The sequence below is a fragment of the Rattus rattus genome, chromosome 4, assembly GCF_011064425.1.
Source record: "Rattus rattus isolate New Zealand chromosome 4, Rrattus_CSIRO_v1, whole genome shotgun sequence".
Taxonomy (NCBI): domain Eukaryota; kingdom Metazoa; phylum Chordata; class Mammalia; order Rodentia; family Muridae; genus Rattus; species Rattus rattus.
In genome coordinates this window covers 175,678,064-175,692,620 of record NC_046157.1, presented here as the reverse complement: position 1 = coordinate 175,692,620, position 14,557 = coordinate 175,678,064, and the positions used below count along the sequence as shown (strand labels likewise).

Genomic DNA, 14,557 nt, shown 5'->3' with positions numbered 1-14,557 from the left:
CAGCTGGCGTCAGGCTCAGGACCATCATTCTCTGCGGTTATTCTCAGGCGAGTCTGGCCCCAGCAACCAAGGGCAGGGCTGCTGACCCACTGCCCTTCATTGCTTACGCTGTTTCTCAAGAAATCTGCATCAGGGTCTCCTCTCCACAACGACCACCCATGGCTGTCTGATAGCCACACACAGCAGCAGGTTGTTGGTCTCCCTGCCCTGTGATGCTTCTACTCTTCTTCAGGCTCTGGGATTACCTTGGTCTGAAACGACAGGTTTCTTCCAACATGGCTCAGGCACAGAGTGGCAGAATGGTCCTTGTCCTACTTTGCTTTCTGAACTGAGAGTCGCAGCAGACACTCAAGCAGGAACTGAAGCAAAAGCCACGTGTACTGGCTTGATGTCTGACTCACATTCAGTTAGCTTGCTTATGTAGCCCGCGCCCTCCAGCCTAGGGATGGTGCTGCCCGTAGCAAGCTGAGCCTTCTCACGTCAATCATTGGTCTGATCTGAGCCACCCCTAGGTGAAGTTCCCATTTCCTGGTTCTCTCTAGGTTGTGTCAAGTTGACAATAAATCCTAAGTCTCAAACCTCTCCTCAAATGCTGCCCCGTCTCACAGGATGAGTCACTGTCTTACCAGATTCTCAACTGAATTCAAGACTCAAAAGAAGCGTTCGATTGTATAAGGTGTTGAATGGGCTCCTTTTGGATGAGACCTCGGTTTGTCTTCCCCTGCTGGGAAGCCTGAGCATTTAACTTAACATATGCAGGAAAAAGGTAGTGGTGACTCAAGACAATGCCCGATACGTGTTTCAAAGGCCTTGACGGAAGAGTGGAGGTGGGGAGTAGGTTGTAACCCCTGAGAGGACAACTGTGACCCCGGTGTGTGCATCTGTGGCCCCTGTGTCTTAGGGTTTCTATTCCTGCACAAACATCACGACCAAGAAGCAAGTTGAGGAGGAAAGGGTTTATTCAGCTTACACTTCCACATTGCTGTTCATCACCAAAGGAAGTCAGGACTGGAACTCAAGCAGGGCAGGAAGCAGGAGCTGATGCAGAGGCCATGTGTCTTAGTCAGGGTTCTCCAGAGTCACAGAACTTATGGATAGTCTCTATATAGTAAGAGAATTGGTTGATGACTTACAGTCTGTAGTCCGACTCCCCAGCAATGATCAGCAGCAGCTGTGACTCGAAGTCCGAGGATCTAGCAGTGTCTCAGTCCCACAAGGTGGGCAGGCAAAAAAAGAGAGAATCTTCCTTCTTCCAGTGTCCTCACCAAGGTCTCCAGCAGAAGGTGTGGCCCAGATTGCTTTGTCCCAGATGACCTTGAACTCGGAGATCTCCTTGCCTTAGTCTCCTGGGATTCATAATCCCTTTGCCTCAAGATCTCCATACCAAGATCTAGGTCAGAAACTTGTATCTCCCAGCCTCAAATCAGAATCCCAGGTGAGCCTTCCAGTTCTGGATTATAGTTCATTCCAGATCTAGTTAAGTTGACAACCAGGAATAGCCACTATACCATGGGCGGGTGTTATTTACTGGCTTGCTTCCCCTGACTTGCTCAGCTTGCTTTCTTATAGAACGGGTGACTACCCCAGGGATGGCACCACCTGCAAAGGGCCCTCCTACCCTTGATCACCAATTGATGTAAAATGCCTTACAACTGGGTCTCATGAAAGCATTTCCTCAAGGGAGGCGCCTTTCTCTGTGATAACTCCAGCTTTTGTCAAGCTGACAAAACCAGCCAGTATACCCTGCGTGTGCCTCTGTGACATCTGTGTGTCTTCCGTGACATCTACCACTCTTGTGTGTGTGTATCTGTGACAACTGTGTGCACATTTGTGACATCTGCATGTGCATCTGTGACCCCTGCATGTGTACCTGTGACATATCTGTAATGTCTCTGTGTGCATCTGTGACCCTTCTGTGTGCATCCCTGTGACTGGAAGCTCTCTGAAGACTTCTGCCTCCCTTCTTTACCATGAGCAGTTCTGCCTCATGTTGGACTCCTGTCCCACTCTGCAAGGGCATCTCCGGGTGGCGTACTCAGGGCAGAAGGCGCAGAAAGAACAGAAGGGAAAGACGCATCCCGCTCTCTACGGTACTCGTTGCTCACACTGCGCATTCTGTAAATGCACTGAGTGTCAGCTGCGTCTGAGAGCACAGGAGGGTGATCCAGGGTGGTGGCAGAACCAGAATTTTAGGGCAAAGCCCCAGGCTCAGGCACCCTCACAGCTTCAGCTTGCTACACCATCTTCATACAACCAACAGAGAAATGGCGGAGAGGTGGCGCCCAGCTGTAATCCAGGCGCTCAGGAGACTGACTGGGGATCGCCACAAGTTAGAGGCCAGCCTGGGCTACATAGTGAGACCTCGTCTCAGTAGACGCAACAAGGAAGTGAAGGGGAGTGGGAACCGGGAGGGAGGGAGGAAGGAAAGGCAGGAAGTGAAGGTTGAATGAATGTGGCCATATAATGAGGAACAGATAAGAGAGAGTGGCAAAGGCCTTCCAAGAACCAGGTAGGAGGCATAGGGAGCCGAGCAACCCCGGCCAAGGTAGCCAGTCTTTGTGTCGGCTCCGATTCTGCAGGCTACCCGGGAGTCTTTACCGCTGTCTTTGAAGAGCTCTATTTGCCCTCTCCAAGGTGACTTGGGCAGCAGAGCGCAGCAGCAAGTCATGAGTAATCCTGTTTGGGCCTGATTTGCCCTTCTGTGCGTGCCTCTTCTAAGAACCAAGGCGACTCTAAGGTCAGAGCAGTGTCATCTTGGAGCCTTCAGCCTTGAAGATGGATGTAGTGAACCGGTCAGGTGGTCAGGACGGTCCTTAGTGATGTGTCCTGAAAAGAAGCTTTGTCTGCGGAGACTGATGAGTGGGCGGATGAGGAGGATTTCAGCTGTGCCGTGGGGAGGTTGGAACGTAGCAAGTCCAGGCACACGTTGCCTTATTTAGGGCTGGTTCAAGCCTCAGAATAGCTGTTCCTTGACCAACTCTGTGTCAGAGCGAAGGTCCCGTGACTAAAGGACTGAAACCCTTTCCGAATCCAGCCGCTCCGCAGACTACTAGCTCCCGCCATCCCCAAAGCTCGTATGATATCTCCAGCCTACAGAGAAAGCTTCTCTCACCCGCGCCCGACTCGCCGATGTACCCGCCAACGTCGTATTTAAAACCTGTCTTGATTTACGACTTTCTTTGTTCTGTAAAATTATTAAAAACCAAACAAGACTGCTTCCACACTGGAACGTGGGATTTGGAGCGACCTAAATCTGTGTTCCTCAGGCCATGGTCACTCAAAATGGCTACAGAAGAAACTCTCGTTCCCTTTAAGATGAGAGCCCTGATTTTTTGCTTCGACACTACCGAGTCAAGCAGGAGTTTGATCCAAAGTAAAGGAGTCAGATGCAAAATAAAGGCAGGGTGCCAGGCGTCCACCCTGTCCTTGTGGGCCCAAGCGTGGACTCGGCCTTTTTAGCAAAAACAGGTTTGAGGCAACTGTTATCACGAGGTATCATTGTGGACTTTGAGGAAATTCCTCGGCTTGCCAATACCCAGGAATCTAAATTGAGGCTCATGACCTTGGGAAGCATGCACTTCTGCAGCAGAACGAATACGTGTCTGATATTCTGGCACTTGGAAAGTTCTAGTTTGTACCCCCCTCCTCCTCCTCCTCTCCCCTCCTCCTCCCCCTTCTCCCTCCTCCCCCTCTTCCTCCTCTCCCCTCCTCCTCCTCTCCCCTCCTCCCTCCCTCCTCAATCCTTCACCCACCCTCCTCCCTCCTTTCTCCCTCCTCCCTTCCTCCTCCATCCTCCTCCCCTCCTCCCTCCTCCTCCTCCCTCTCTCCCTCCTCCTTCTTCCTCCTGCTCCTGCTCTTCCTCCTCCTGCTTCTTCTCCTGCTCTTCCTCCTCCTCTTGTTATTGTTATTTCTGAGAACTGATCCTGGGGCCTGATGCTGCTTAGAATAAGCACTCCACCACTGAGCTATACCACCTATACTGTCACATAGAAACACTAGTCTTGGGCTGGAGAGATGACTCAGTGGTTAAGAGTGCTGACTGCTCTTCCGGAGGTCCTGAGTTCAAATCCCAGCAACCACATGGTGGCTCACAACCATCTTTAGTGAGATCTGATGCCCTCTTCTGGTTGTGTCTGAAAACATCTACAGTGTACTTACATATAATAAATTTAAAAAAATTAAAAAAAAAAAAAAAGAAACACTAGTCTTTCACTACAGATGGCTCAGCAGATTAGAGCACTGGCTACACTTCAGAGGATCTGGGTTTGGTTCCCAGGACCCCTAACGGTGGCTCACAGTTTATAACTCCAGTTCTAGGGCATTCGGCACCATCTTCTGAAGTCACTCCAGGAGACAGAGACACATAGGAAGTTCCAGGGCAGCCAGAGCTATAGAAGGAGAAGCTGTCTTGAAAAAAACAAAAGCAAAAGATTCCAAAATGGTAGACTGTGCCCACTTTTAGTCAGAAGAGACTTGGATCTATATTGAAACATTTTCTGTTGGAGAGGATTTCTAGGTTGTGCCTGCCAGGAAGAAGGCCGGCCACACTGGTTCCAGCAGAGGAAGCTTTTCTCTCTCTCTCCCCCTCTCCCCCTGTTCCCTCTCCCCTCTCTCCTGGTTTGTTTTTTATTGAGACAGAGTACGTAATCTGTGTTATCCTGTAGCTCACTCTGTAGACAAAGCTGGCCTCAAACACTCAGAGATCTGCCTGCCTCTGTCTCCTGAATGCTGGGATTAAAGACATGGGCCCCCAGGACCCCCATGGATGAAGAAGCACTTTTGACTTTAATGACATATTTACTAAAGGGAAAAAAATAAGAAAGACATTTCTTGTTATTGCGTAAGTCACGGATCGTGTTAAAAACAGCTTCTATTAACTCAGAAATATTAAAACATCCCTGGGGTGACGGCGCCATTCTTTGGCACTAACCATTGTGAACAGTTCCCTCCATCATCTCACTGCCCTCTCTCTGTTCACCCCTCCATTCTGTCAGGTGTCAGGATGTTGGAGCAGGCATATTAACTAGGCTCTCTTTTCAGGGAAGAGAGAAGGTCTGTGTGAAACTGGGACAGAGAGATCCTTCATTACTGTTTTTCCGTTCAGCTTCTGCCAGGGGAGCACGCTGGGAATGGCAAGAATTCTCTTCTATCACTCGCTGGCCTTTGTTACCGTTCTCTGGGGCCTTGGGGCCTTTTGGCTTCTGCCCTTGACTCGCTCTGGCCTTGGCTGCAGCCGCTCTGCATTCCTGGGTAGGGCTGGAGCTTCTAATTGGGAGTTGGCACCTGAGGCCTCTCTGCAAACTGGCCACAGACTGGCTTTGTCCCTGGCTGCCTCTGACTCTCCAGGGACAGATCATTCTCTGAAAATCACTCTGCAGGATCCGTCCTGCAAGATCCGGAACCCGAAGCCAGAATGTCTGGCAGGGCTAATTCTCATCTGGGGAGCAGAACCCAGCTGGAGCCAGGTTTGTTTGGAAACTTTGTGTCTTTTCCTCCACGGCTCATTCCTGACCTGCAGTTTTGCTACTGTGAAATTTATGAAGTCATCACATGCGATTAAAGAATTTTGTTTGGAGGATTTCCTGGCATAATACTTTCACTGTATTAGAGACAGGGAGAAGGAGGGAGGGAGAGAGGAAGCAGGGGGTGGTGAGGAGGGAGGGATGGAGGGAGGAGAGAGGAAGGGGCAGTGTGTGTGTGTGTGTGTGTGTGTGAGAGAGAGAGAGAGAGAGAGAGAGAGAGACACACACACACACACACACACACAACAGTTTACAGATACTCAAAAGTGCCCGTGTACTTTCAGTCAACAATTCTACCTCTTACAGGAGTCATCGCAGATGATACCCAGAATCCATTGTGAGTTTCAGAGACAGAAAGCCTCCAGCTGCCATTTCTAACACCATCCTTACCCCCGCTCCCATTTTATACAATATGAAAACCGAGATAAAACAAGGCCAGGCCTCAGTGTTAGAGAATCTGAGGCTTATTCTCTAAACATTGTTCCATGACCCATTATTACAATGATAGCTTCTAATAGCTATCGTAGAAAAAGATTAAAAAAATAATAGGAAATTTTGAATTAGAACCAAGATAAGTAGATTTCCTTTCTGTAGAAGTATTTACAACCTCTGATATACTGGTAATACTTAGCCTCTGTGAAGCAGTGTGCATGGTGTTCCTCAAACTTATTGTATCAGGACACCCCCTCCAAAGAAAACACACACACAAAACACACACACACACACACACACACACACACACACACACACACACACGGCTATTCGTTCAGAAAACACCCATGGGCCATAGCACCTCCTGTGCCTTTTGCTGTTTCTGAAAACCTTGAGTTTAGTTATTGTCCAGAATCTTGTAGGTCTAAACCAAAATCTAGGTTTCCATTTTCTGATGGTTACCTTAAGAGGTGGGAACCTATCAGAGAGCCTGTAAGACTTTAGAAATACAGCGTCTACATTGTCTCGGATGGATGTCGTGGGGCAGATGTGTGCAGCAGCCTGGAGCTCACAGTCACTCTGACTGAGCAACCCCAGCATGTCTGGGATGCTCTAGATGGAGGATGGTTCATTTGTGGATTGGGCCTCCTCTGAAGGCCTACATGATTCCTGCTGCAGCCGGCAGGGGGTGTGGGACATGCTTATCACGTTCCTGGTCCATGTTGCCTCTGAGGGCCACGTCGACTTCTTGATCCGTGTTGCTGCCGGAGATCATGTTGATGTGTGTGTCCTGTGTGGCCAGCTGAGGCCATGTTGATGTCTGTGATCGGTGCTGCTGCTGCTGGCTGCTGTGGATAAGGAAGCTTCATTTGCTGTGGTGTCTGTGACTGCAGCTTCATAACAGAATGAGAGCTACCCATTCTACAGCGAAGGCTACTGTGACGACCTCTTCCCCCACTCCACTCTCCCACAAAAATGAGCCGTGCAGACAGGAAGCTATGAAGAGAGTCCTTAAAACCCTGATAAAGACGCTGAAGTGCAGCTCCTCACAGTCCATAGCAGGAGGGTGGGGAAGGACTCGAGTTTCTTTAAGGGACTTTGACTGGGAGTCTGACCGAGCTCCAGTGAGTATCTAGGCAACTCAAGTAGGACTTGGTGTCTTTTTTTTCTCTCTCCTTCTTCCTTCCTTCCTTCCTTCCTTCCTTCCTTCTTCCTTCCTTCCTTCTTTCCTTCCTTTTGCAGGGGCACAAGGGTAGGAGGGTGGACCTGGGAGGGGCAGGAAGTGAGTATGATTGGGGTAGGTTATATGAAATTCCCAAATAATCAATAAAAATATGTTGGAACAAAAGAGAAGGAAAAAACAGAGAGTAGCTGCTTTTCAGAAAGGTCATTACCGCCCTTTACTTGAATCCTGAAGGTCCATGTGTTAAATGTCACATCCTCAGTGTGGTGCTATTGGAAGGTAGGAAGAGCCGTAGAGGGTGGGGCCTGTCTTTATGGAGTCATGCCCTTGGAGGGATTTCGTGGTATCCTGGCAACTTCTGTCTCTTGTTCTCTTACCCCTCATGGAGTGAGTGGTCTTGCTCCTGCCATGGTATGTCTCCTTAACTACAGGCTAAATCTGATCAATTGATACTAGGCTAGAACCCCCCAAACTCCCTCAGAGACTTTGTTAGTGTGATAGGAAGCTGATTACTACCACATTCATCTACAAAAGCTGGGAAGTCCAGCATGCTGAAGGCCATTCCTTTCTTACGATGTAAACAACCACAAAAACCAAGTAGTCAGGGCTGGAGAGATTGCTCTTCCGGAGGTCCTGAATTTGGTTCCCAGCACCGGTGTTGGGCAGTTCACCACCACCTCTTTAAGTCCAGATCCAGGAGGATTCAGACATAGATACACAGACACACAGACACACAGACACACACACACACACACCAAAATGAAATAAAAAAACAAAAACAAAACTAGTCACATGTCCAAAGAACATAGATAACCATCTCTTTGAAGAGACACGTTGACTTTGCAGAATTTTCTGTGATGCTCTTAAATGGTACCTGGTACCATTATCTGAGCACTAAAATTTAAAGTGTATTTTGTTGGGTGGTCTGTGAAGAGTTGGGATTGGCTCGTGTCTGATGTGTTGATTTCTAAGTAGCCTTTCAAAGGAGGTTTTAATAAGAAAGCTTTTACCAACCTCCTGTAATTGCGACCTTTATTACGGAAGAATCTTCTGTGATCTTCCTGTCGGTATTAATTCTGACCTCTTGGGGAGTAAATTATAGCACACCAGTCGGTGGCCGAGTGTGTGCACTTCTGTTCTCATTGTCTGGAATAAATGGATGTATATTGTAAGCTAGAAATGATTTATGTCTTTGCCCTTCACAGATATTACTTTGGTCAGTGCATTATTGAGTTTCGGAACTGAGGCATTAACTTTTAATTTATTAAAACCCCTAAGTCTCCAGCTATAGAGTCCTTTAAGTGGCTTCACCAACAGATTTATTTCGGAGTGATTCCTCTGTGGGGGATGGAAGAGGGCGTAATGCATTGTACGCTGAGGGGTTTCAATAATTCACGAGACCCACACGCTATTGGCCCTTCAAGAGGCAGCTTTGGCGTCAGAGCCCAAAGGGAAATCTCCCTCACAGTGTCTGACTTCTGAGAAGTGGGATTGGTACTCACTCTTTAGCAGAGGCTATTGTGAAAACAAGAAGGGGCGGGGGGGACTCATCTGATTGGCTAAAAGACTGCTTTGTATGAATCCTCTACCTTTAGCAGAGCCTGGTGTTACAGACATTTCTTCTTCCTCCCAAGAACCAGAATCCTGCCTGGTCTTGACGCATGAGGCACTAGTGCATTGCCAAGGGTGGGCTGCCCGTGAGTCCTCCTCGGAGCATAGCAGTGAGGGCAGACGTAGGGGAGGTCTGTGACCTGGCGTGGTGTTTGTGGGCAGAGGAGAGGGGCTGGCTCTCCCTCACTCCATTTCTTAAAAGCCACCAAACTCCAGGGTGGTCTTCCTTCAAGGAGAGACTTGTGTGTGGCATCCTGGCTCCTCTCTAGGTCTTCCGAGCATCCCAAGGAGAAGCCCCGAGTGGGAAATAGTATTTATACATCCATTGCTGTCTGCCTTTTTCACAAGAAATTCTATCATTTCTGTTGCCTTTAGACATTTTTTTTTCACTTTATAGTATGTCAAACAGATGCTTTCCTTTAAATAAAATTCCTCTTCACTTTAGGGGTTGTGGAACATTCCGTTATCCATATAACGTTTTAGTCAGACTCGGCTAGAACAAAATGCCCCAGAGCAGGTGGTTTAAAGAACAGACATTTCTTTCTCATGGTTCTGAGGTAGATCAAGGTGCTGCCTTATTTAATGTCTTGTGAAGGCTTCGTTCCTGGTTCACAGACAACCTCCTTCTTTCTGTATCCTCACATCCTCCTGGACCTTCTTCCTCTTCATGTCATCCTCCAATTCTATCGTGAGACTCTCTTCTGACGCCATGACCTATGACCTCCCATGATCCTCCCACCCAAATGTCATCACGTTGACAAGGATGTCAACACTGGAGTTGTGCGGAGCACACAGACATTCAGTCCAGGATATTACACAGTGCTATGACGAACCTTCACGTTCTTTGATTTTTTTTTTTTTTTTTTTTTTTTTTTACTTCCTCTAAAACATTGGAAATGTCTTTCTGGGCCTGGTGGCCACGCTAATATATATTTCCTGGAAGTAGACTTCTGGGTCAAAGGGGATGCGCCCGTCAGTTCCTGCTCTGTCATTCCCAGTGGCTTTGCAGGAAGCACTAAATACCATCCCTGTGTACTAGGTGAGGGTGTCTCGCTTTCCAAACCCGACTCTAACACAGAATCTATGACCGTTTAACGTTTATTGAATTGCTAAGAACCCCATCATTTCGGTTCATTCTTCTTGCTAATTGAGTAAGTTTAAGCATTTACTGGTGACTTGTAGCGAGCCCTTAACATCTCTCCATCTCTCTGTTGAGCTCTTTTTCACTCGCTGGCCTATCCCAACAGCTCTTTAAATAATAATAATTAAAAAATACAAATTAGAAGTAGGTCCTCCTTCGAAATATACGTGTAATATATACATTCAGAGAATGGTTATCCGTCTCATTCGAGGATGAGCGATTCTGGTTCTTTTTTTTTTTCCGGAGCTGGGGACCGAACCCAGGGCCTTGTGCTTCCTAGGCAAGCGCTCTACCACTGAGCTAAATCACCAACCCCTCGATTCTGGTTCTTAACATTCCTGGCTTGGGGGCTGAGGCCCGTCTGATGTGTCACCATTAGCCGACCTTGGTAGGCAATAAGGCTTTGCCTGACTGGCAGCCGGCTGGCTCTCTGTTCCTCCTCGGTAGCTCTGCAAGGGTCTAGAGCTCTGAGCTCTCCTAGGGATCCGTCTTCTCCTTACCACTGCACAGCTCTAAAGAGACTGGCCTGGGTCAGTAGAGGAAAGAAAATACAGAGGAAGGCAACCCTGAAAATAAATCCGTATCTGGCTTTTGGCCCAGAGGAGATTTCACAGTCCATAAACCACAAGCGTTTGTATAGTTGGGGAGCAAAATTTATTATTTAATAAGTCCTGGATAAGTCCAAGGTGGTGGTGGTGGGGGGATTCAGAGCTCCCACGGGGATGATGCAGCATGAAATTTTAATGCGTGGCTTAGGAATGCTTAAAATCTGTTTGCTCACTGCGGCCTAAGACTGCTGATTGCTTTTCAACAGTTCCATTCCCTGGCTCCCATGTATTACCGAGGCTCGGCCGCAGCCGTCATAGTGTATGACATCACTAAGCAGGTAAGAACGTCTCCAACTTCGGACGCCCCGGTCCGCTCGGTGACCGTCCCAGAAACACCAGAGCAGACTGCTTCTCTGTGATTCTTGCCAGCCCCACGGGGGAGGCTCGGCAGTGCGGCGGGCAAGAACACTGAAAGCTGTGCAGCCAGTGTGTTTCCGCTCACCAAGCCGCTTTGATTGATCCTCTCAATTACGAAAGCAATAAACGTTCATCTGAAAGCTGACCTTTTAAAAATATCTATTCATTTTAGGTGTATGAATATTTTACCTGCATTATATCATACACCACGTGTGTGTCTGGTTCCACAGAGGTCAGAAGAGGGCATCGGACCTGGATTTTTGGAGCTGGGGACCGAACCCAGGGCCTTGCGCTTCCTAGGCAAGCGAGAACGTTTTAAGTTCTGCCTGTTTTATCGTTGTAGCTTATTTTGTTACTGGTTCATTTGCACCATTCAAAGGTCAGAGGTAACATTTGTGTTTATAAAGGTAACTGTGGTTGGGGATTTAGCTCAGTGGTAGAGCGCTTGCCTAGGAAGGCGCAGGCCCTGGGTTCGGTCCCCAGCTCCGAAAAAAAAAAAAAAAAAAAAAAAAAAAAAAAAAAAAAAAAAAATAAAGGTAACTGTGTGTGCTTGTAGGTGGTTGTCCCCATTTATCTGTGGTTTGACTTTCTGTAGTCCTCCTTATCCAAGGTCAACTGCCCTCCAAAACTATTCACTGGGAAAATTCCAGAAACAAGTGGTACATTTAAAACAATGTATTCTATCTTTGTGATTACTTTGTTACTGTTTTTATCTTACTCTGCCCACTTGTTTGCTTCAGCTGTGCCGGAGGCACTCCTGGGACAGAAACAGGTTGTTTCTTGGCTTGGGTTCCAAGCCAGTGTTAGGCGTCCACTGAGGACCCTGGAGTGTGTCTCCTCAGATGAGATTGACTGGAATGTATTTAGAGGTATATTCATTAACAAGCAAGTGCTTTGATTTGATGTGGTTCCTCCTGCCCCAGTCCCTCTGAAATGCCGAGTGATAGCTGGTTCATTGATATTGATTAGTCCATGAGTTCTGACAGCTTCCACCAAAATGTCAGCCCACCCGGCCCCTGCCCTAGAGTGAGGTTATCAGTGAAAGGCAAGCAGGGCCTGAACAAACACGTTTCTCCTGAAGTAGGCCTCAGTATTCGCTTGATCCTGAGATCCTGGTTCCCACAGAGTCAAGGCTGTTCTTTCTAGTCAATGGTGCTTCCCGAAGAAAGTTACAAACGTGATTTTTAACTCCCTCAAGCTTTAACTTAGAAAGAGGCATCTTGGCTAGTGTTAAGTAAATGTCCGATAAAAACATTTTTTCCCATTGAATTACACAGGGCTCATATCTCTACTTCTTTGAAGTGTACCGATGGCTTTCTCAGTGATTCACCTTGTTTTTTGGTTAGGATTCATTTCATACCTTGAAAAAATGGGTTAAGGAGCTGAAGGAGCATGGCCCAGAGAACATCGTGATGGCGATTGCCGGGAACAAGTGTGACCTATCAGATATTAGGTAAGACACATTTCCTGTGTGTGTGTGTGTGTGTGTGTGTGTGTGTGTGTGTGTGTGTGTGAGAGAGAGAGAGAGAGAGAGAGAGAGAGAGAGAGGTGTGTGTGTCACAGCTCCCACCAACAAATGCCTCTGCCTAAGTGCACTTATGTCTCCGCCCATTTTTATGCTTTCTGTGTAACGATGTAACTGCTGGCCCCTCACTGCGGCCATCAACCTGATATTTTTCTACCAGAGTGGAATTCCAGGAGAACGATATAAACCTTATGGTTCCTGCAACGGTGAATAATAAATCAAACTGCCTCTACATCTCTACATAGCACAGCTCATGGTCAGACTAGATTTACCACCTTATTCTTCTTATCAACATTACTGCGAATATAATTTTAGTAACACTTTCATGTACAAATGGCCAGGAGAAGTCTTGATATTGTTCACAACATCTGCTTGGTTTAGATTTTAACCTGAGGATGTGGCCCAGTCTATATAATAATGTTACTGTTTTGACATAATATCTGAGTCTAATACATTTTATCACCCCAGCAGCAATGACTTATGGGACTTCCTTGACCTCCTGTCTTAATCCTTTTTCTAATTGTGAGATCAGAATACCCAAGCTGGGTTTTTATAAAGAAAAGACGTGCATTGTGCTTCGCCAGTGTTTCAAGAATGGAAGTCTGGTGGCTATATCATAGTACAACGTGGTTGAGAGACAGAGAGGGAGCAGAGGCCATCCGCAGAGTTGATCACTTGGTGAGGCAGGGGCCCAGCGAGATTCAGTGGCTTAGGTCTCTCTTTTTACAACAAGCCATTCTTGCAGTAGCTAAGCAGTGTGTCACGAGAACCACACTGATCCCTTCTGAGGGTTCTCGCCTCCGTGACCTAATCCCCATCCATTCTTCAACCATGCTTCTTGCTCATGCACCTTGAGGGCTACGCCCACACGGGGTTACCAAACTGTGGCATGTGGGGGTGGATTAGAGGCTTTGTCCTTATCTGGCCTGTTAAGCTCACTGTTTTTGTAATGAATGCCACTTCAAAGGGTTATGGGCTAGTCATCCTTTTCTGTGACAGAGCCATTCCAATCTCCGGTGGATATCTGAAACCATAGGTTACTTCATAGCCCATGAATGTTACTTTTTTTTTCTGCATATACAATTCTACGATGAAATTAATTTTATACAACATGCACAGTAATAAAGATTGAAACACTAATAAGATTGAATGGGATTGTAATAGTGTAATATAGTTTAAAATGTAATGCATTATTTATTTCTGGAATTTTCCATTTGATATATTTGGATTCAATTGATTGTGGGTAACTGAAGTCCTGGGAAGGCAAAACACTGACGGGGAGGCTTCTGCTGCAAACTTGCTTTGCCTCTGTTTCCTTGATTCTGAGTTCTAAGGAACCCCTGTTGGTGGTGGTATTCATAAAGAGCTGCACCATGCTTCTGGTTTTGATACCTAAATACAATTAAACCAAAATGAAATAAGCGTTGAAAATGGATCTTGCCAAAGTCCTTAAGATGGAGTTTGGTAAATTACTCTGTTTCTTTGTGTTTGCAAACATGTTATATCACACCGCCTCAGGTTAGTTTGTAATCTCCGTGAGCTCCTCTTAATCACCTGTTTTTCTGGCGGCTGGACTAGTCTTTAAGCTCTCCTACTCAGATCAGATACACTCCTTTATTGTAATCCCGAAGCAGCTTTTTGGCCAGTGTTTCCTACCCTGGGTGCTGGGTGGGCTGAATCGGCCTCACTGAAGAAGGTGGGTTCATCTGACACCTCATTGTGGTAAAGGGGAACTTTGACAAAGAAAGCATGTGTGTGTGTGTGTGTGTGTGTGTGTGTGTGTGTAGTCTGATGAACTAGAAGTTAAGCAAAATTGATTTCAAATTGAATGGGATAGGATTGTTTGCTACAAGGAGCTGAAACGTGACTGAGATTAATCTTAGGAAAGATTAGGCATGAGAAGGTGCTGTCCCTATGATAGCTCTGGCTTTTGCTATGTTCCCATTGGTCTGTGGAGAAATGCTGGCCTGGCAGCTCAGTTTCAGTGCTCCACACCTGACAAGGAGCTCGTGGCCCACAGAAGGAATATGACCAATACAAGATGGGAGAGGGCGGGGGCTCTTGATGAGGGACAGCCTCAGATCAGCACAGCCTCCAGATCAAACAGGATCGCTACCTCTCATTCCCAGGGTAGGCTCACTGGAGTTCTCTGCAGACATCCCGATGTCTGCCCCACGT

At 47.1% G+C, this 14,557-nt stretch overlaps 1 protein-coding gene across 1 annotated transcript in view; it reads left to right on the top strand.

The window, feature by feature from the left end:
* Rab31 (RAB31, member RAS oncogene family) overlaps nt 1-14,557 on the top strand; it is a 129,012-nt gene that overhangs the window by 72,381 nt on the left and 42,074 nt on the right. The window contains exons 4-5 of the mRNA XM_032901720.1: nt 10,704-10,775; nt 12,201-12,307. Of these exons, the coding sequence (XP_032757611.1) occupies nt 10,704-10,775; nt 12,201-12,307 (179 nt within the window). The remainder of the gene's footprint in view (nt 1-10,703; nt 10,776-12,200; nt 12,308-14,557) is intronic.